This window comes from Sapajus apella, unplaced genomic scaffold (assembly GCF_009761245.1).
Source record: "Sapajus apella isolate SASKATOON/1434 unplaced genomic scaffold, GSC_monkey_1.0 scaffold97, whole genome shotgun sequence".
In the NCBI taxonomy this organism is placed as follows: domain Eukaryota; kingdom Metazoa; phylum Chordata; class Mammalia; order Primates; family Cebidae; genus Sapajus; species Sapajus apella.
In genome coordinates, this window is record NW_022437037.1 from 5,051,651 (window position 1) to 5,070,935 (window position 19,285).

At 54.5% G+C, this 19,285-nt stretch overlaps 1 protein-coding gene across 1 annotated transcript in view; it reads left to right on the plus strand.

Moving 5' to 3' along the window:
- The window catches only part of LOC116535836 (hemicentin-2-like), a 60,255-nt gene that overhangs the window by 29,776 nt on the left and 11,194 nt on the right, over positions 1 to 19,285 (plus strand). Inside the window, exons 7-17 of the mRNA XM_032257233.1 lie at positions 2,306 to 2,477; positions 3,087 to 3,193; positions 4,089 to 4,209; positions 6,405 to 6,668; positions 9,421 to 9,565; positions 10,085 to 10,206; positions 11,294 to 11,566; positions 12,667 to 12,808; positions 13,314 to 13,441; positions 13,970 to 14,083; positions 16,368 to 16,517. Coding sequence (XP_032113124.1) covers positions 2,306 to 2,477; positions 3,087 to 3,193; positions 4,089 to 4,209; positions 6,405 to 6,668; positions 9,421 to 9,565; positions 10,085 to 10,206; positions 11,294 to 11,566; positions 12,667 to 12,808; positions 13,314 to 13,441; positions 13,970 to 14,083; positions 16,368 to 16,517 — 1,738 coding nt within the window. The remainder of the gene's footprint in view (positions 1 to 2,305; positions 2,478 to 3,086; positions 3,194 to 4,088; positions 4,210 to 6,404; positions 6,669 to 9,420; positions 9,566 to 10,084; positions 10,207 to 11,293; positions 11,567 to 12,666; positions 12,809 to 13,313; positions 13,442 to 13,969; positions 14,084 to 16,367; positions 16,518 to 19,285) is intronic.

Consider the following 19,285-nt stretch of genomic DNA (forward strand, 5'->3'; position numbering starts at 1 on the left):
GTTTCACCATGTTGACCAGGATGGTCTCGATCTCTTGACCTTGTGATCCACCCGCCTCGGCCTCCCAAAGTGCTGGGATTACAGGCTTGAGCCACCGCGCCCGGCCTCAATGTGTTTCAATTGAGTACAGTTATTAGTCTTTTTTGGGCTGGTTCCTGTGTCCTTTTGATATGTCCCTATTTGTCTTTGAGCATTTCTTTGTTTTATGGAAAAACCCATGGTCCCAGGCTTACCTTATAAATTGCCTGCCCCAGGCCTGGAATTAGCCATTTCTCCAAGGAACCCTAGTGGGGAATAGTGTTCAGAAACCAAGATCTGGGGACTGGTGGTGATCATTGATAGTGAGATTTTTGGCCATCATTGCTTCTGGATCAGTCGCTCTGTCTGTCTGTCTGTCTGTCTGTCTGCCTACCCACCCACCCACCCACCTAGCATTCTATCATCTGTCTCTATCTGGAGAGCTTAAACTGATATTTCCAATTCAAATTCCGTATTGTGGATCTTTTACTTAGCTCATCTGATTTTATGCTTGCAGCTCTCTCTTACATTTGTTTATAAGGAAAAAATCTTGATTCAGAAAATATTAACATCTTTACTTATTTGCTTTATCCAACAAGATACATAAAATGGTTTCAAAATCACAGTGCTGATAGTTCTTCCGACTTAAATCTACTAACTAAAGTCTTTTGTTGTGTGTGTGTGTGTGTGTGTGTGTGTGTGTGTGTGTGTGTGGTTTTTTCCTGCAGTTCTTTTTGTCCTTCTACTGAGAAAGGGTAGTCGAGCCAGTGGGTTCAGAATTCACTTTGAGTCGTTCTTTTCTCTGTGGTTATGGTACCAACTTTATGGTTGAGCTCATTTTGTTTCAGTTTTAGGGCTTGCACAGGATGGATTCTCTCTGAGATAACTTGGCTTGGAGAGAGAAGGTCCAGACTTGAGGGCCCCCTTCCTCCCTGTCTTTCCTGGTTTCCTTGCTGGTACCTAGGTGACTTGGCTATTGCAAAGCAGGAGGCATGAGCTGGGTAGAGGAGGGGCATGGAGTGAGGTGCCTGAGAGCCAGTCTGGTGGCTTGAGGCCAGTCTGATGGCTCTGCCTGGGAGACACATGTCCTGCTGAACTCACACAGCTAGCAGATGCCTCCTGAGTACCCATCCTGTGCCTGGCAACAAGCTCAGGGCTGAGACACACATGGGCACAGCCAATGGTCTCTGCCTCCACAGAGCTCCCAGGCCAGTAGGGATGAGAAGCCCAAATGCAGTAAGTGTGAATGAATGGAGTGCAGATTTCTGCAAAATAGTATGTACCAGAGAACAGAACCTTTTCAGGATTAGAGAAGCCTCTTCAAGCAGAGAGGTGAAGAATAGCCAGAAGACGGTCGATGAGGGGGTAGGACGTTCCTGCAAAGAGCACAGCACATGTGGGTGGGGGCCGCCTGTGGGAGGGGTGGGGTCCAGCATAGCAAGCAGTGGGAGGCAGTGGCACAGTGACCTTGGGTCAGCTGAGGTGCCCAGGACCGTAGAACGTAGGGGCTTGAAGGCCTTGGTCAGGATTTGGAGAAACTAAATAAGTTTGTGTTCAGTTTGTGGTAGAGGAAGTATCTTTGAGGGAGTTTGGGGACCTCCTAAAATCATACCCTAAATGTGTACCTAACGGGTAGGATGGTGTCCCAGGCAGAGGGTCCTTACCTTTTATTTGATTCTCAGTGGGACTTGTCCAAAAGATGTAAGATTTTAGCATGAATAAGCAATTACAGAATCCAAGGATTTAGGATTTCTCAGCAACGTGAAAATCCATCCAGCAATTCCTCGCCTCTGTGGATTGCGAAGAGACCTGAAGTCTCTGCAGCCCGGCCTCTTGGTCCTGCCTGGGGAACGTGGCATGCTGGTGGGAGCACAGATGGAGGCCCCTGGGATGGTCAGTCATGAACTACGTGGGCCTGGGGGAGTTTTCAGGTCTCCAGGGTTTATTGTGTGTACGAGGCACCAAGAGGGCTTCCTGGAGGAAGTGTGGGTGCTGTGGAAGTAGGCCGGGTGGAGAAGTGGAGAAGAGTCTTCCCAGCAGAGGCCCATGGCCTTGCTCCTTCCCTCTGAGCTGAGTCCTCTGAGTGCTTCCATTCAGGCTTTATAGCTCAGAGCCCATAGAAGCCAAGAGGGTCACAATGTGTGAATCGGGCCTGGTGTTGGACATGGGGCATGGGGTGGCCTTGGGCAGCCTGAAAAGTCTGTAAATTTAGGGCAGCCTAAAATCCATGGGAGGGGGAAGACATTGTGGGCACCTGCTGGCATCAGCTTCTCATACTTACCTCCAGGTACTGAAGTGGGTGGAGTCAGCCATCCAGGCCTCCAAGGTACACCTGCTGTCCACGGACCACGAGGAGGAGGGGGATCACACATGGAGACTCCCCTTTGACCCCAGCCTGAAGGAAGTCACCATCTCGTTGAGCGGGCCGGGGCCTGAGATTGAAGTCCAGGATCCACTGGGTATGGACCACCTCGGGGTTGGCCTTCTCTTTGGCCCCAGGACTGAGCTGGAAGCCCAGGATGGGAGAAAGAAACAGACCAAGGGTGGCAGGGCTTCAGACATGAGGCTTCAGGAATAAGGAAATGTGGGGGGGGAGGGCACAAAGTGGAGAGAGGGTGCCCGTGGTTCGCGAGGAAGCAGGAGTAATTAAAGTAATGGTGGCTCCTGGATCGTGAGGCTCTCCCAGAGCCTTTTCCATGGTACCCAGTGGATTCTCATGGTGGTAGGAACTTGTAACACATCATACAGATGGGAAGCTGGGGCTCCCGGAGCTGAGTACTCATCAGGGTTAACAGAGGCAGGGGCAGTGTGATTCGGATGAGGTCACCTGGCCGCATGGCGCTCTGAAGATGTCATGAGTGCCCAGATCTAGATGTCAGGTGCACAGCCCGCCCCGGGAATCCCTGAGGGTGGGGCGTGGAGCAAGGCAGTGGCTGAGGACTGCCAAGACCTTTGTCAGTTCCGAGAAGACTGAGGCTAGTGTTTGGGGCACTGTGGATTCCTGGAGACAGGCGGGGCTCCTGCCACCCTCAGGAAAGGGACTGAGCTAGCCCTTGGGGCTTCCACAGGGAGGATCCTGAAGGAGGACGAGGGCCTCAACGTGCTTCTCAACATCCCTGACTCAGCCAAGGTCGTAGCCTTTAAGCCTGAGCATCCTGGGCTGTGGTCCATCAAGGTAAGGCACTGAGTTGCAGGAGAAGGTGGACCAGCTTCACTGGACTGGAACCATCTTCCTTCTGCTTGCCCTGGGGAGCCTGGGGCCTCAGGAAGCGGATGGCTAGAGTGTGGGTGGTGATGTGGTCATATCAATAGAAGTACAGGGTCAAGGACCGAGGAAGGGCATTCTGCCTTGTACCAGTGAGAAGAGGTAGAGTGGTTTGGGGTTAGTTTGGGAACATCTAAGAAGGACTTGGAGAAATGACTTCAGGCTTCAGAGGTGCCTGACCAAGCTGTGAAGAATGTGTAAAGAAGCAAGAAGAGCTTTGGTGGGAGGCCTCAGTGGGGCAGGGCTGGCAGGAAGAGAGGGGTCTGCTGTAATCTACGAGGGGCTGGGAGCCAGGAACTGCAGGCCAGCTTGGCTCCCAACAAAGCATCCTGGGGCGAGCAGACTGCTGCCCTGGAAGAGTGGGGGCTCCCGGTGACCAGATGAACATTAGTGAGCACCTTCTGCAGGCAACGTGCTAGGCGCTGCAGGTAAAGTGGCAATGTCCCCACCTGCCTTTGAAACTCTCAGCACCTTAGAGCCAAGAGCTGTAATGCCAGTGGGGAGAGCAAGGCAGGGAGTTAGACGTGCAGGGGGACAGACAGGGCCTGCAGGGGCTGAGGCGAGCCCAAGGGCAGCACAGCCTCAAGAGTGCCGCTCAGGCTGGGGTTGTAAGCTGGGGCTTCAGCTCCTTCATTTGGGGAGCATGGTGCTGGGCCCCCTGGAGCAGGTAAGTTGCCCCTGTGTCTACAAAAGCAGGAGGATTTCAGCTGCTGATGCAGGGCTGGGTCAAGTTGGGCGCCTCCTGCCCTAAGCTGGAGTGCTGGGGTTCCAGCCTCTGGTGACGTGAGACCTGGGCCTGTGCTAGGTCTATAGCAGTGGCCGCCATTCGGTGAGGATCACAGGTGTCAGCAACATTGACTTCCGAGCCGGCTTCTCCACTCAGCCCTCCCTGGACCTCAACCACACCCTCGAGTGGCCCTTGCAAGGTACAACACCCCGACCCTACAGACAGTGCTGAGCTGCCTCTGAAGACCTGGGGCTTGGCTTTGGGAGGTGGTGGAGGAGGTATGGGGGGAATGCTTGGCTGCGTGTGACTTTGGAAGGGACCCTGTGGAGGCTAAGTGGGGCCGTGCTCCAAGACCACAGCGATGTAGACCCAGCTTCCAGGCCAGCTTTCCACCAGCCCCAGCCCAGGCGACATTGTGACATTTACCTTTAGATCATCGTTCCTGCCTCCCATCGTTCCTCCAGGACACTGACGCTGTGGCCTTTGTTACCAAGTTCACACCTCCTTTCTTTTTGTTAAAATCTATCTGCCTAGAGTCCTGCTTTTTCACTTTTCCAGCAAACAGTAGGCTAGTTCAATGAAAGAACAGGTGCCAGTGAGCTGACAGCGACCAAAAAGGAGAGCAGGGCCTTACTGCAAAGGAAGGAATGTCCTGGGGTGCCCCGAGACTGAGGAAGGTTGAAGGAGCCTGGGAGGACGTTGAAGGTGGAGGCACAGGCTTCCAACTGGAAGCCACCCACCAGGATCTGAGGATGCGTGCGTGCCTGCTACAGTTCCACCTTAGAAGCCTGACCCCGAGGCAGGCTTCTGGTGCAGGATGCCTGAGCTCCATGCTGGAAAATACCATCTGGTGGCCAGATCAAAGGTCTTAACTTATAGTTTGGAAAATATGGTCCCTGCCATGGAGCCATTTGGAGACTTTTGCAAGGACCAGCTCAGCTCAGCTCCTCCTGGGAGGAGCCTGGATCAGGTCAGGCTGACTCTGGACCCTGAATAGTGACCAAAAATGGTGTAAGCCAGACCTCGAGGGCTTTCTTTCAAGTCTGTCTTCCCTAATGTTTGTTATTCTTGTCAGCCCTTGCCAGTTTTCCTGCCAGAACCAGGAGTCATATCTCGAAAGTGAAAAGGGGCTGCTTGCTCAGTTTGTTTGTTTTGCCGATAGCAGAAAGGGAAGAAGCAGGAAAACTTTGATTCTACTGTTAAACCAGGAGAGCAAAGAAATCCTACATGTAGTGATGGTGTGGGAATTGAAAACTGGCCTGTCCCCAGTGGAAGTGGGTACAGGAGGTCTCATGTGACCCTGTTGAGTTTCTGCTTTTGATAAAGATGTATATCCAAGATAATTTTGTTTTTGAGATGGAGTCTTGCTCTGTCACCCAAGCTGGAGTGCAGTGGTGCAATCTCTGTTCACTGCAACCTCCACCTCTTGGATTCAAGCTATTCTCTGCCTCAGCCCTCCGAGCAGCTGGGATTATAGGTGTGTACCACCACACTTGGCTAATTTTTGTATTTTTAGTAGAGACAGGGTTTCAACATGTTGGCCAGGCTAGTCTTGAACTCCTGAACTCAGGTGATCTGCCTGCCTGAGCCTCCCAAAGTTCTGGGGTTAGTCCTGAGCCACTGCACCAGGCCAGGATAATTTTTTTAAAGATAAACATTTGGGAGGCCAAGGTGGGAGGATTGCTTGAGGCCAGAAGTTCAAGTCCAGCCCGGACAACACAGCAAGACCACATCTCTACAAAATTTAAAAAATTAGCCAGGCATAGTGGTGCATACCTGTTAGTCCCAGCTGTTCGGGAGGCTGAGGGAGGAGTATTGCCTGAGCCCAAGAGTTTGAGACTGCAGTGAGCTGTGATCGAATCTAGCCTAGATGACAGAAATTTTAAAAAGAAATTATGAAATCTGACTCCAGTTCTGCCTCTTCTGGGATAGTGTGAAAAGTACCACATTTCCATCAAGACAGAAAAGAAAACCAAACAGAACCTGAGCATGGGGAGAGTCTGGTCAGAAGTTGGAGTCCCCAAACTTGGTGTTTGCTTTATCTGAGGCTATTCCCTGAAGCCTGTCTGATTATGGCCCACACCAGAGTTAATGGGGTGGGGGACAGTTCTACTCCATGGGACTCCAAGTCAGTGCAGACAGAGGGGATGCAGCCATTGGGAAGCCATGTTTGGACGATTGTGATGTTTCAGCACCACGGACAGAAGCAAGGGTCCTTCTCTACCTATCCTACCCCCAGTGTCGGGTCAGCACAGGGATAGGTAGGGAAGGAGGGACCAGGTAGGGAGGGCCAGGCAAGCAGGACCCCTGGGGTGTGATTCAAGGGCTCCTACTTGAGGGGGATCACAGAGCCAGACACTTACACCAGCACCTTGTTCTACCCTCTCTCTGCAGGGGTCCCCATCTCCCTGGTGATCAATTCCACGGGCCTGCAGGCACCTGGCCGCTTAGACTCAGTGGAGCTGGCACACAGCTCAGGGAAGTCCCTCCTGACACTGCCTACGAAGCCCCTCTCCAATGGCTCCACCTACGAGCTGTGGGGTGGGCCGCCCTTCCACACCCCCAAGGAGCGGTTCTACCTCAAGGTGAAGGGCAAGGACCATGAGGGAAACCCCGTCCTTCGTGTCTCTGGAGTGTCCTACAGTGGGGTGGCCCCAGGTGAGTGGTTGGCTCTTTTGTCCTCCAGTTCCCTGGCTCACTCAGAGTCCCATTTCTTCCTAGAGCCTTCCCTGACTGTATTAGATTAAATTAGATTAGAAAGTGTCTGTTCATTAAGCTTCTATGGACAGCTGTTCCCTATAAGGCATTATGTTAAATACTAAGATGCTTCAGATGTGGCTCTCAGCGCAAGGATTAGAACAAAGTCATCCACTCATCCATCTACTCACTATCCATCCATCCATCTACCCATTCATCCATCCACCCACCCATTCACCCACCCACCCCCCACCCTTCACTCACCCATCCACTCACCCATTCATGCATCCACCCATCCACCCATCTATCCATTCACCCATTCACTCGCCCATCCATCCACCCACCCATTCACTATTAATTTACTTATCTATCCATGTATTTATCCATCTATCTGCCTATCCATCCACCCACCTGTCCACCCATCCATTCATCCATCTATTCAGCATTCATTTTGAATGTCTCCTATGTATGAGTCATGGTGCTAGGCACTGTGATACAGCAGTGGGCAGGGCAAACATGGCATTTGCTCTCTCATGATCACAATCACTGTCATAATTGCGATCATCCTAGTCACCATTTGGATACTTTCCATGAGCCCGTCCTGGGCCAAGCTCCTGCCACGTGCTAGCTCACCGATGCTTACAGCTTTTCTGAGGTGTGCCCTACTTCATAGATAAGGAAACTGAACCTGCCTGCCTCACAGGGCTGCCCCGGTGGTATCCAAGCTAATGCACACAACAAGACAGCATTTGGGTCTTCAGAGGCCGCATGCAGGATGCATCCATTTGTGGGCAAGGGCCCTCCGGTGTGGCAGCTGCTGTTACCATTGCATCATTGCAAGAACACATCATTTTGTTGTCCAGTCTTTGGCCATGTTGTGTTGGTTCCCATATGTGTGGCTTTTTGCTGGTTTCCTGTGTGTCCCTGAGGTCTCACTGTTCAGACTGGAAGCTACCAGGGGGCAGGGTGGATCTTTGGCCTTCCAGGTCTGCCTCTGATCCTAGCAGGGATGTCTAGGGCACTGGCTCTCTGGCCTCCTCGCTGGCTTCATTGCCTTTCTCTGGCCCACTGTCTCCCTCCCCTGGAGGTGACCTGAGAGGAGCTTACAAAGGTAGATGTCATTGACATTCTAGCACTTCTTTGTGGGGGATCTCAGTGAGAAGCATCCTCCTCTGTCCTCTTCAAATAGGGATGGAGGGTGTGCGGGGAAGAAGGGCCAGCTCTTGAGGCTGGCCACTGTGCCCGTTGTGCCCATGGTGCCTGTGGTGCCCCTGGGTGGGGCAGGGCAGGGCTGGGCAGGAGAGCTGGAGACCTCTTCTTTCCAGCCTCCCAGCTTCCACTCCCCTGCTGTGGTTCCTGGGCCTCTCTTCCCTTGGCCTTTGTAGCCTCGAGGAGGAACTTTCAGGAAGGAATTTTAGCAGGGGGAATAACAGCCTCTGTTTTCTGTCCCCTGTTCTTTCAGATGAATCCAAGAGTTTGCAGTTTAGCTCTGAATTTTGTTCTCACTCAGCTCTAGATTGAAGTGGGGGGAGGGATGCAGTTTGGATTTTTGCTTCCTTCCCGCCCTCCAGGTCCAGGAGGCTGGGATTTCGCCTTGCAGCAGGTGGCTCTGGGTTTGGAGAGATGAAGGTGGACCTGCGGTCCCTTTCAGTTCATGGAAGCGGGGAGCCCAAGCTGGCTTGGCAAAGGCTCCCAGGGTGCGTGGGTGAGCGGCGGCTGCTTTGCACACAGCCGAGGACGTGGCTGGATGGTTGGACACCCCTCCCCCTCGGGACAGTCGTGGCAGGGAGCCTGCAGCATGATGTCACCACCGCCTGCTCATCCCCAGCCCGGGCCCCGAGGAGGTCTACTGCATTGTCTCACCCCCGGAGCATCTCTGCCGGCCTCCTCTGCTGGTGGGGATTGGGAGATGGTGACACAAAGGTTGAGCCCCTGCCAGGGGGCATCCAGCTCTGATGGGCCACGGCTGACCCTGTGGGGCAGTTTCTCAGACTTCTCTATTGAAGTAATTCCAATAGCCAAGGGAAGAGACTGTGTCGCTCCAAGACCAGGGTCAGGCCCGGGGGGGCAGGGGTGTCTGATAGCCGTCCCATGGGGTTCATTACAAGCTATGAGATTTCATTGAAGTCTCTGGTTTTATCTCAAAAATGCGTGTGAATTTTGCATTTATAGCCATCCTCCAGCTGTGCTTATTTTTAAATGAGAAGGTTTCCTTCCAACAAATTTGGGTAAAACCGATATTCTAGGCAGAGGAGTAATTGCACAAACCCACCCCTACCCCTGGGGAGCCTAATCCTGGTTGGCAGCATTTCATCAGATTTTAGAACTGGTGCTAATACAATCAGGTGGTGCAGCGGAAGGGTCTGGTGCAGGCTGGCCAGCCTTGAGTTGAACAGTCTCATAACCCACAAAAGCCCCAGGAGCTGTGCCAAGGGGTGCTAGTGGAGCTGGTGGAGCCACATATATTGTGCCATGAGGTCTCCATGCACCTCTTCTCACCAGCTCCTCAGGACAACACAATCTGGATGGTACCATGATCACTCCCATTTTGCAGAGGTAAAAACTGAGGCTTAGAGGGGTGACCACCAAATGGTGGAACCAGGGGTTGAATCCTGGCCTCCTGGATGCTGGTGCGTCCCTGCAGGTCTCTGTGTCACCGGGTGTGGCTAGGGGGTGGTGGGTCGACATTCTGAGTCCTGGTCCTCGCCCCCAGGTGCTCCCCTGGTCAGCATGGCGCCCAGGATCCATGGCTACCTGCAGCAGCCGCTGCTCGTCTCCTGTTCCGTGTACAGCACCCTTCCCTTCCGGCTGCAGCTGCGGCGAGGTGAAGCCAGGCTGGGCGAAGAGAGGCACTTGCAGTGAGTGGCCCATGGCAGCTGATTGTCCCCAGTCACAGGACTCCTGGCTGCTGAGGCCCTGGAGGGAACTCAGGGGAGTGGGTGGCAGGAGAGGGATCCTGGTCTCTGTCATTGTCCTCCTGGGCAGCCCAGCCTGGGACTTCCAGTGCAGCCAGGAATGGAGAAGAATTTGTCCCCAAGACTCCCATCGCTGCTGGACCATCAGCTTGTGAAGGAGCGGAGGGCCTTCCTCAGCTCCTGGAAAACTCAACCCATGCGGGGCCCAGCTGTGGGCGTCGGGAGGAAGGTTGGGAGCCCAGGACTCAGAGAAAGGAAGGGCCTGGCTGCAAGCCACACAGCATGTTGTGGAATTTCCACGTCCCTGGCTGTGTACCTCTACTTATTACATCTCACAGAGGAATTGGGGTCTCTCCTTTGGGCAGGATTCAGGGGACTAGGTCCCTGAGGGGCAAATGAGGCCAGGGGCACCCTGACCGGAGTCAGTGTGATTGTCCATCTCCTTCTGCTCCCTGTTTGCAGGGAGTCAGGAAACAGCAGCTGGGAGATCCCGAGGGCCTCCAAGGCTGAGGAGGGGACCTATGAGTGCACAGCCGTCAGCAGGGCTGGGACCGGGCGAGCAAAGGCCCAGATTGTCATCACAGGTCTGTCCCTTGGGGCCCCTCCATGTACCCCTTCCTTACCCTCTTCCCGCGTTCTTCCCTCTAGGATTTCCTCCCAGCGAGTCTCCAGCCAGCTGCTGGGACTGTCCGTCATTCCGGGTCTCGCTGCCCAGGCTGCCACCTGCCTGCTGCCCCTCATTTGGGGCTGTCTCACCCCAGAACGGCTTGTGGGTCTCAGCTGGAGGAAGGCTGAGGACCTGACTGGGGTCTGCCTGCCCTGCCCAACTTCAATCCCAACTCTGACTTCTTAGGGCTCATCTTTCAGGGGCCACCATCCATCTCGTGGTCAGGACCCCTTCCTGCCTCCAAGTCCTGGCCAGGATGGAGCCATCAAGCTGGGGAGGTTGGAAACACCACAGACTGTCTCCAAATGAAATTGGCTTTATTTTTAAAATTATGAATGCAGGCTGCTTAGTAGAGAAGAAAACCCGTAAGCATGGAAATATCAGCCATTCTACACTGACAGCTAGAAATTACACGTGCTCCCAGTAGGAAGGCTGGAAAAATATAAACAACCAAAAAGATCAAAGTAACTTGTAGCCCTTCCATTTTGCCATTGGATTTACTTCCTTTCAGGTCTTTTTCTTTGCTCAGCAGTCTCTGATCTCGCCACTTCTTGTGGCTTTTTGCTATCCAGATAGCGGTTTGCTTAGCGCCTTCCTCCCTCGGGGCATATTTGGCTGCTGTAAATAGCCCTGCCGTTGGTACAGAGAGTCGTTGTGAACACATGACTCTTCCCCTGGCTGGAGACTTCGAGGCTGTATTCCCCAGCGTGGTGTCTTCAGCTGGGGGCCATGAGAGACGTGCCGGGCTTGCTGCACGTCCGTCACACTGGCTGTTGTTTGGAGAGCAGGCGCGGGCCATGCAGCCTCCCGGGGAGTGTATAATGGTGGTAGGAGAATGACCTCCCACTGGGGTGATGCCTGCTGATCACCCATGCCGCTGGCTGACGTGTCCTGCACGATCTGGTTCGGGTGGACCTGCACCTCAGGGTGAGGCACCAGGGCCTGCGCGATGATCCCTCCCTTGCCTCAGCCTCTCGGTTCCTCCTGTGCTCCTGTCCCTGCAGACCCCCCACCGCAGCTGGTCCCTGCTTCCAATGTGACCGTGTCCCCGGGGGAGACTGCCATCCTATCCTGCCGGGTCCTTGGCGAGGCCCCCTACAACCTGACGTGGGTCCGGGACTGGCGAGTCCTCCCAGCCTCCACAGGCCGAGTCACCCAGCTGGCTGACCTGTCCCTGGAGGTCAGCAGCGTCATCCCCACAGACGGTGGGAGGTACCAGTGTGTGGCCAGTAATGCCAACGGGGTCACAAGGGCATCTGTCTGGCTCCTGGTGCGAGGTGAGGCTTGTTCTGCTGCTCCCCCACTTTAGCACTCAACCTAGTGTTCACCCCAGAAGCCGTGAGTCCCTCCCTCTCCCCAGACCTTTTCTCTGGCAGGCAATTGCAACCCTTTCAGTGTTTTTTAAACTTGCAGGGAGAGAAAATTCTGTAGCCTCCTAGCTAGTCTAATGGCTCTCACTGCTGGGAAGTTCCTCCTAATATCTAACTTAAGTTTTACTGCTGTAGGCCAAACCAGTTTCACTGTGTCATGTCCTTTTTCCATGTCATCGAGCCCTTCCATTGTTCCCCACTCCGCACTGCACCCTGCCCAATATGTGGGACAGGAACTGAATACTGGAATCTTGTGGGAGCTCAGAGGTCAGATGTGTTTGGCAGCACTGACTGGATGGGGGTGGAGGAGGCCATGCCCAGAGCACCCATCTGGGAGTTTTCAGATCTGGGTGAGTCCTCAGGTCTACCCAGAATCTAGACGGAGCCTTCTCCCCAAATGTAAAAATGAGCACATTGAACAAGTGTTCTCTCTTGAGCCAGCGGCTCTTCAGTGACTGCTGGAGTGTGTTGGGCAGGATTCTGAGGCTGTGTCTGGGCTCTGCAGGAAGGAGGGGATCCACTAACGTGGGTGCCACCCGTGTGGGAGGGCCGTGTTTACTGTTTCTAGATGCTCCGGCCCTGGGAGCTCTGTTTGAGTCTGACCAGCCTGCTTTCTGAGTTTCCAAGAGGCCAGGTTAGAACCTAAGATTGGGGCCAATAGCAGGGCAGGCCTTGGGTCAGCCTCAAAGTTCCTGGAGACAAGAGCCGTCCCCAGCCCTGGCAGCTGCCTGACATCTCCCTAAAGCACCCCGGCTCCAGGAGCACAGGGCTCCAGGCTGGGACTGTTGGAAAATCAGCCTCCATGTGGCCTGGGGATGCGCCTCGTGGCCACCTGGGCTACCCAGGTCCCAGAGAAGCCACCCCTGGGGGATTGAAGCCATTTGGGGTCTTTGCTTCCTCTGTCTTGCATCTGTGGCTATGGGAGGGGAGGGCCCAGGGCTGGGTGCCTGGGATAGAACGGCTGCTCTGATGTACTCATCCTCACCTATTCACTTTTTGGGTCACAGAGGCCCCGCAGGTCAGCATCCGCACCAGCTCCCAGCACTTCTCCCAAGGTGTGGAGGTGAAGATCAGCTGCTCAGCCTCTGGGTACCCCATACCCCACATCTCCTGGAGCCGTGAGGGCCAAGCCCTACAAGAGGACAGCAGGTGAGGGGCCCAGAACACGAATCTCGGGGACTCGCAGCAGGTGGACAGGACTCCCAGGGGCCTCTCTGGGCCTTGGCCTTCCCAACTGTAAATGGGGGAGTAGCATCTGCCTTCCTCCCTCCTGAGATCATTCCAGACTCAGCAGTGAGATCACTTTGGGAACATAGCGATGAGGCCGCCGTGTGGGTTCAGCAGTCACAGGCTCAGGCTGTGCGGACCTGCTCCCAAATCCCACCCCCGCCCCCAAATCCCACCCCTACCATTCAGGCTATGTGACGTTGGGCAAGTCCTGGCCCCACCATTCAGGCTGTGTGACCTTGAGCAAGTCGTCTTACCTCCCTGAGCCTCATGAATTACATGTACATAAAGTGCTTAGCAGAGGCTCAGAGCAAGCTGTCAGCACAGAAAGGTCATTGCTAGTCGCATTGTTCATTAACTTGTTATCAATGACAACTGTGGAGCAACCCCTTGTGTGATCCAATGTGTTTTTACGGCACAACTCCAGAATCCATGTGGACGCACAGGGAACCCTGATTATTCAGGGGGTAGCCGCAGAGGATGCTGGGAATTACAGCTGCCAGGCCACTAATGAGGTTGGCACGGACCAGGAGACGGTCACCCTCTACCACACAGGTACCCAGGCCATGAGCATCGCATCACAGGAGAGGGGCTTCCTTCCCCGCCCCCCTCCTTCCCTTCTCCCTCCCCTGCTCCCGTCCATCAGTATTTATGGAGCATTTATCTGTGTCCTGCACTGGAGCACAGCAGTGAACACACGGTGCCTGTTGGGTGGAGCTTGTATTCTAAGGAGGAGGCACACATAGGCCAATGGGATGTTTCCCGATGCTGAAGATGCTGCGAAGAGCAGGGAGCTGGCTGGTGTGAGGGAGGGACCTGTGCTGGAGGTGAGAGGGAAGTGGCCGCTGTGTCCAGGACTTGGCCACAGCCTCTCTGAGCAACCCTTACCTAGGGTCACGATGGGAACAGCGTCGCAGGTGGAGGGACTGGGACGGGGTATTGAGCCTGGGGTGCTCCAGGGGTGGCAAGGAGGCTGGTGTGGCAAGAGTAGGGCATGGTTGGGATGGGGGAGAGGGCTTCCTGAGGCTGTGCTTTATGACCTTTGACGGTTGGTCCCAAATTCCGCATCTCTTCCCCATGCAGACCCACCGTCAGTCTCTGCTGTACACGCCGTGGTGCTGGCTGCTGCTGGGGAGGAGGCTGTGCTGGTGTGTGAGGCATCCGGGGTTCCCCCACCCCGAGTCATCTGGTATCGAGGTGTGTTGGTGGGGAGGGGCCCTGGAACTGTCCCACTGGGGCCCTGAAGGAGCAGCTTTCCAGAAAGAAGGGAGGAGGAGGGAGGGGCTGTTCTGAATGAGGAGTCTGGGAGAGCCGGTGTTCTGGCGCCCCCCACCCTCGCCCCCAGCCTGTGCTGGAGCTGGTGGGTCCCAGCCCCCTGACCCTTACCCCCAGTCTGTGATGACACAGCTGATGTAGATGTTCAGAGCAGCGCTGAGCCAGACCCAGATTTGAATTCCGGCTCCCCTGGGTGATTTTGGGCAAGTGACCTGGCATCTCTGAGCCTCAGTTTCCTCATCAGAAAAATCAAAGATAGTTTGGTTGCATAGGATTAAATGAATCCATATGAGCAGAGGTTTTATTTTTTATTTTTTGGTTTTATTTATTTCTTTGAGACAGAGTCTCACTTTGTCACCCAGGCTAGAATGCAGTGGTGCAATCTCAGCTCACTGCAGCCTCCACCTCCTGGGTTCAAGAGATTCTCGTGCCTCAGCCTCCTGAGTAGCTGGAATTACAGGCGTGTGCTACCAGTCCTGGCTAATTTTTGTATTTTTAGTAGAGACAGGGTTTCACCATATTGGACAGGCTGGTCTTCAACTCCTGATCTCAAGTGATCCTCCCACCTCAGCCTCCCAAAGTGCTGGGATGACAGGCGTGAGCCATTGCGCCTGGCCACGTGTGCAAAGGTTTTAGAACAAGTGTGGCACATGGGCTGCGCTTGGCATTCTTAGTGATAGTGCTGAGGACGATGTGATTATTTGAAAATGACGGTAATGATGACAGGGTTGTCCTGAGACCCCGAGGTCATGGGCAGAGTGTTTTCATAGTCCCTGCTGCCAGGCCGGGGTCTGGGGTCTCACTAGGTCTTTCTGGGAACTGTATGCTGGGCTTCCTCTCAAGGATCAAGCAGGGTCAGCAGTACTGGCCCCTCCCACCTGATCTTGCTCCATGTCCTGCAGCACCTGCCTGGGACCTCGTCAGAGCCTCACTCTGACTCTGAGATAGGCGGGGCGGGTGGTGGTAGCTTGGAGTTGAGCATTTTGTTTAGGGTCACGAGCAGGTGGGTGGCAGAGGCTTCTGGACTCCTTCCTCAGTGTGTATTCTGGCCGAGAGCCCTATCCACCCAGCCCTAGAGCCCCTCTTGGAAAGGAAGCCTTACCATGAAATACTCTTCCATCTTCAGAAGGAACGAGATTCTCACACATGCTACATGGATGTCCTGCTAGGTGGATGCTATTCTAGGTGAAATCAGCCAGACACAAAAAGACAAATATTCTCTGACTCCACTTACGTGAGCTCCCTAGAGACGTCAAATTCATAGAGGCAAAAAATGGAATGGTGTTTGCCAGGAACTGGGGAAAGGAGAACATGGGGAGTTAATATTTAATAGATGAGGAGTTTCAGTTTGGGGAGATGCAAATCGTTCTGTGGAGGCCAGTGATGGGCACGCAATGGTGTGGATGTACTGACGCCACTCAGCTGACTGCACACGTAGAAACGGTTCAGATTGTCAATTTTGTATTATGTATATTTTACTACAATAAATAAAATAAAAATTACATTTAAAAGGGCAGTCAGAATCAGGGGTGGAGGGAAGTCAGGCAAGAAAAATGAGGAAGGGGCCAGGCACGGTGACTCACGCCTGTAATCCCAGCACTTTGGGAGGCCGAGGGGGCGGATCACTTGAGGTCAGGAGTTTCTCTACCCTGTCTCTACTAAAATTGCAAAAAATTAGCCGAGTGTGGTGGCATGTGCCTATAATCCCAGCTACTCGGGAGGCTGAGGCAGGAGAATCACTTGAACCCAGGAGGCAGAAGTTGCAGTGACCTGAGATCACGCCACTGCCCTCCAGCCTGGGTGACAGAGTGAGACTGTCTCAAAACAAGAACAAAAACAAAAAGACAGAAGAAAAATGAGGAAGGGCTCAGGGCTCCCCAGATCCCTCCTAGAGCAGATCCAGACCCCTGGACCCGGGCGGTGGGGTGGGTACCAGCTGGGGGGTCCAGGCTGGAGTTCTTGGGTCATGAGCCTGACATGTAGGGCCTGGCTTACCCCAAATCCCCTTCAACAGAGGGGCTTAGGGAAGATCCAAGCCCCCTGCAGGACTGGACCCAGGGGTCCTGACTTCGGAGCTGAAACCTGCCTCTACCCACTGTCCCCAGGCCCCAACCTTGTGGAGTTGCAGGAGCTCAGGTTCAGGCTTGAGCAGCCTCCCACCCTGGCCTCCATGGTACCAGGGACACCTTTCTCCTCTTTGGTCCAGGGGGTCTTGAAATGATCCTGGCCCCTGAGGGCTCCAGCTCTGGGAAGCTGCGGATCCCGGCGGCTCAGGAGAGGGATGCTGGCGTCTACACCTGCCGGGCTGTCAATGAGTTGGGTGACGCCTCTGCCGAAATCCAGCTGGTGGTTGGACGTGAGTGTACACCTCGTCTCCCCTCCCCTTCCCATCCTCCTTTCCCAGCACTCTGCCCTGCTTGTCAGCAGGGAGGGGAAACTCTCCCACACGAGTTGCCAGTGTGGATTGCATCATGCGGATCTGAGCATGTGGAGACAAGAGAAGTCCAGGGGATGTGGTGCTTGTGTTAGCTCTTGCTGGGTAACAAATAGCCCCCAAATTTTGTGGCTTAAACGGTAAGTATTTATTATATCACAGTCTGAGGATCAAGAATCTGAAAGTGGCCTGGCTGAGTAATTCTGGCTCAGGGTCCATCCTGAGATTAAAATCAGTACGTTGGCTGGGGCTGCAGTCATCTTAACATTTGCCTGGGCCTAGGGGATGCACTCCAGGCTTACACATGGGGCTGTTAGCAGAAGGCTCCCGGAGAAAGAGAGAGAGAGAATCTCAAAGAGAAGCCACAGTCTTGGAAGTAACAAGCCATTGCTTCTGCCTTATTCTACTCATCCCGCAGAGCGACCCTGGTGCAGTGTGTGTGAGAGGGGATATCCAAAGGTGTGAATACCAGGAGGCAGGGATCACTGGGACCAGCTTGGAGGCCCACCGCCAACAGTCTGGTTCCGCTCAGGATGAGCCCTAAGTTCCAGTCTCATCTCTGTCCCCACCTATGTGCTTTGGTCTTTTCAAGGAGCCTAAGGTTCCCATCTGTAAAGTGAGGCTGACCGCATTACTCCCTTCCTTGGGTTGCTGTGAGGATTCAGTGAAATCAAGCCCGTTAGCACAGGGTTGGGCCCATAGCGATTGCTCCGTAGATGGGGGAGGGGGTGATCATCCACTTGCTGCAGATGTGGAGTCTGAGTTCCTCGGTGGCCAGCATGTGACCTTGGCTGTAACTTCCGGGATGTCTCAGTCCCAGGTCAGAGTTCTGGGCACTGGGACTTGCTCGGAAGCTGTGGGCACAGCTTCTTGGCACACGGAGCTGGGACAGATCAGGCTCCGAGTGTTTGTTGAGGCCATGGCGAGAGAAGCAGGTGCTGGGGTTCTAGAGAAGCGCAGATAATCGAGAATGTGCTGGTCTGGGCTGAATGGGCCAGGCTGGGCCAGGGCTGGGTGGGGCACCTGAGGAGGCCGAAGGCGGGCTGGGCTGTGGCTGGAGCAGGCCTAGGTAGGAGGGTCTGGCCTGGGGGATTGTGCTGCCTCAGAGTTGAGATCCTCTCAGGCTTGGGGTGCTCTTAGCCTTCCTTCACTTGCTTCATCATCCATTCCTCCAATACAGTGTCACCAGGTGCTTTTGTGCCAGGCCTTGTGCTGGGGACACAGGGCAGGTGAGACACAGCATCAGCCTTTGTGTTGCTCATGAGGCCAGGCAGAGAGACCAGAGGACAGGCAATTAGCACACACAGAGCACCAAGTGGCTGGAAGGTTGCATCCTCAGGGGCTGTGGGTGCCCAGAGAAGATTAATCCAGTGCTGGGGACCAGGAAGGCTTCTTGGAGGAGGTGACATCTAAACTGAAACCAGAAGCACCCAGAAAGATGATGAGCTGGGGAACAGTGTTCCAGGCAAAGGGAACAGCATGTGCAGCCCTCCCCATGGCAAGGGAAGTGAGGCAGAGTGGGAGGGTGGGGAGGGGGCAGCAGGATAGCTGCCACCTGGTACCAGTCACTCCTGGTCTGGGGAGATACAGAGGAGTTTGGGCTGTGCCCTAAGGGGGTGGCGAGAGGTTTCCAGAGGAGGGCAGTATGTTCAGATGTTTCCACTGTGGCTGGGCCACCAGTGGCCTCTGGCCTTAACTTTAGGTCAGGGAAGGGATGGACAATGGCCCGGCACCTGTGGGTCTGGGGGGAGCTGGTCTGGCAGCGGTGGTGGGAAATGGAATTTCCTACCCATCTGGGTGGCAGCTGTGGTCCAGCCTTCCTGGCCAGGCTGGCAGAGGTCAGGAACGGGTGTGCACTGTGCCTGCTTCCTGCTGTTGAGCTGGAGGTGGCTTCCTGGTAGCGTCTGGGGCGTAGGAAGGGAGGCAACCTCCTCTGTGCCAGGAGGGCCTGCACTTGCAGACCAGCCTGTGAGGCGCTGGTGCGTCATCTTCCAGGCCTGGCATGTGCCAGTCAGGAGTCCTGGCTCCATGCCCAGACCCGCTGATACTTGCCTGCGTTATTTACCTCTTAGAGTCTCTCTTTCCGCATCTGTGAAAGGGGAGGGTGGTGGCGGAGCTGTGCTCATAGGGCCCCCGAGAGGCTTCCTGAGAATGTGCTTCACTCAGGGCTTACGTGGAATAAATAATCAATGCACGTGGGCATCCTTCCCCAAAACCTGTGTCCAGGCTGGCTGAGCTGACCAGGGCCCAGTGAAGCGGAGTGACTGGTCACATGGCTGGTGGCCTGACTGTGTGTGGCACCCCCTCCTGAGTTCAGTGCCCTGAGCTGTGGTCTGTGCTTTACTTGATTCCTCTCTAAATGGATGTGTCCTCTTTTTTTTTTCTTTTGAGAGGGAGTCTCGGTCTCTTGCCCAAGCTGGAGTGCAATGGCACGATCTTGGGTCACTGCAACATCTGCCTCCTGGGTTCAAGTGATTCTCCTGCCTCAGCTTCCCAAGTAGCAGGGATTACAGGTACACACCACCATTCCTGGCTAATTTTTGTATTTTTTGTAGAGATGGGGTTTCACCATGTTGACCAGGCTGGTCTTGAACTCCTGACCTCAAGTGATCCGCCCATCTTGGCCTCCCAAAGTGCTGGGATTACAGGTGTGAGCCACCACGCCTGGCCTAAATGGATATGCCTCCTCT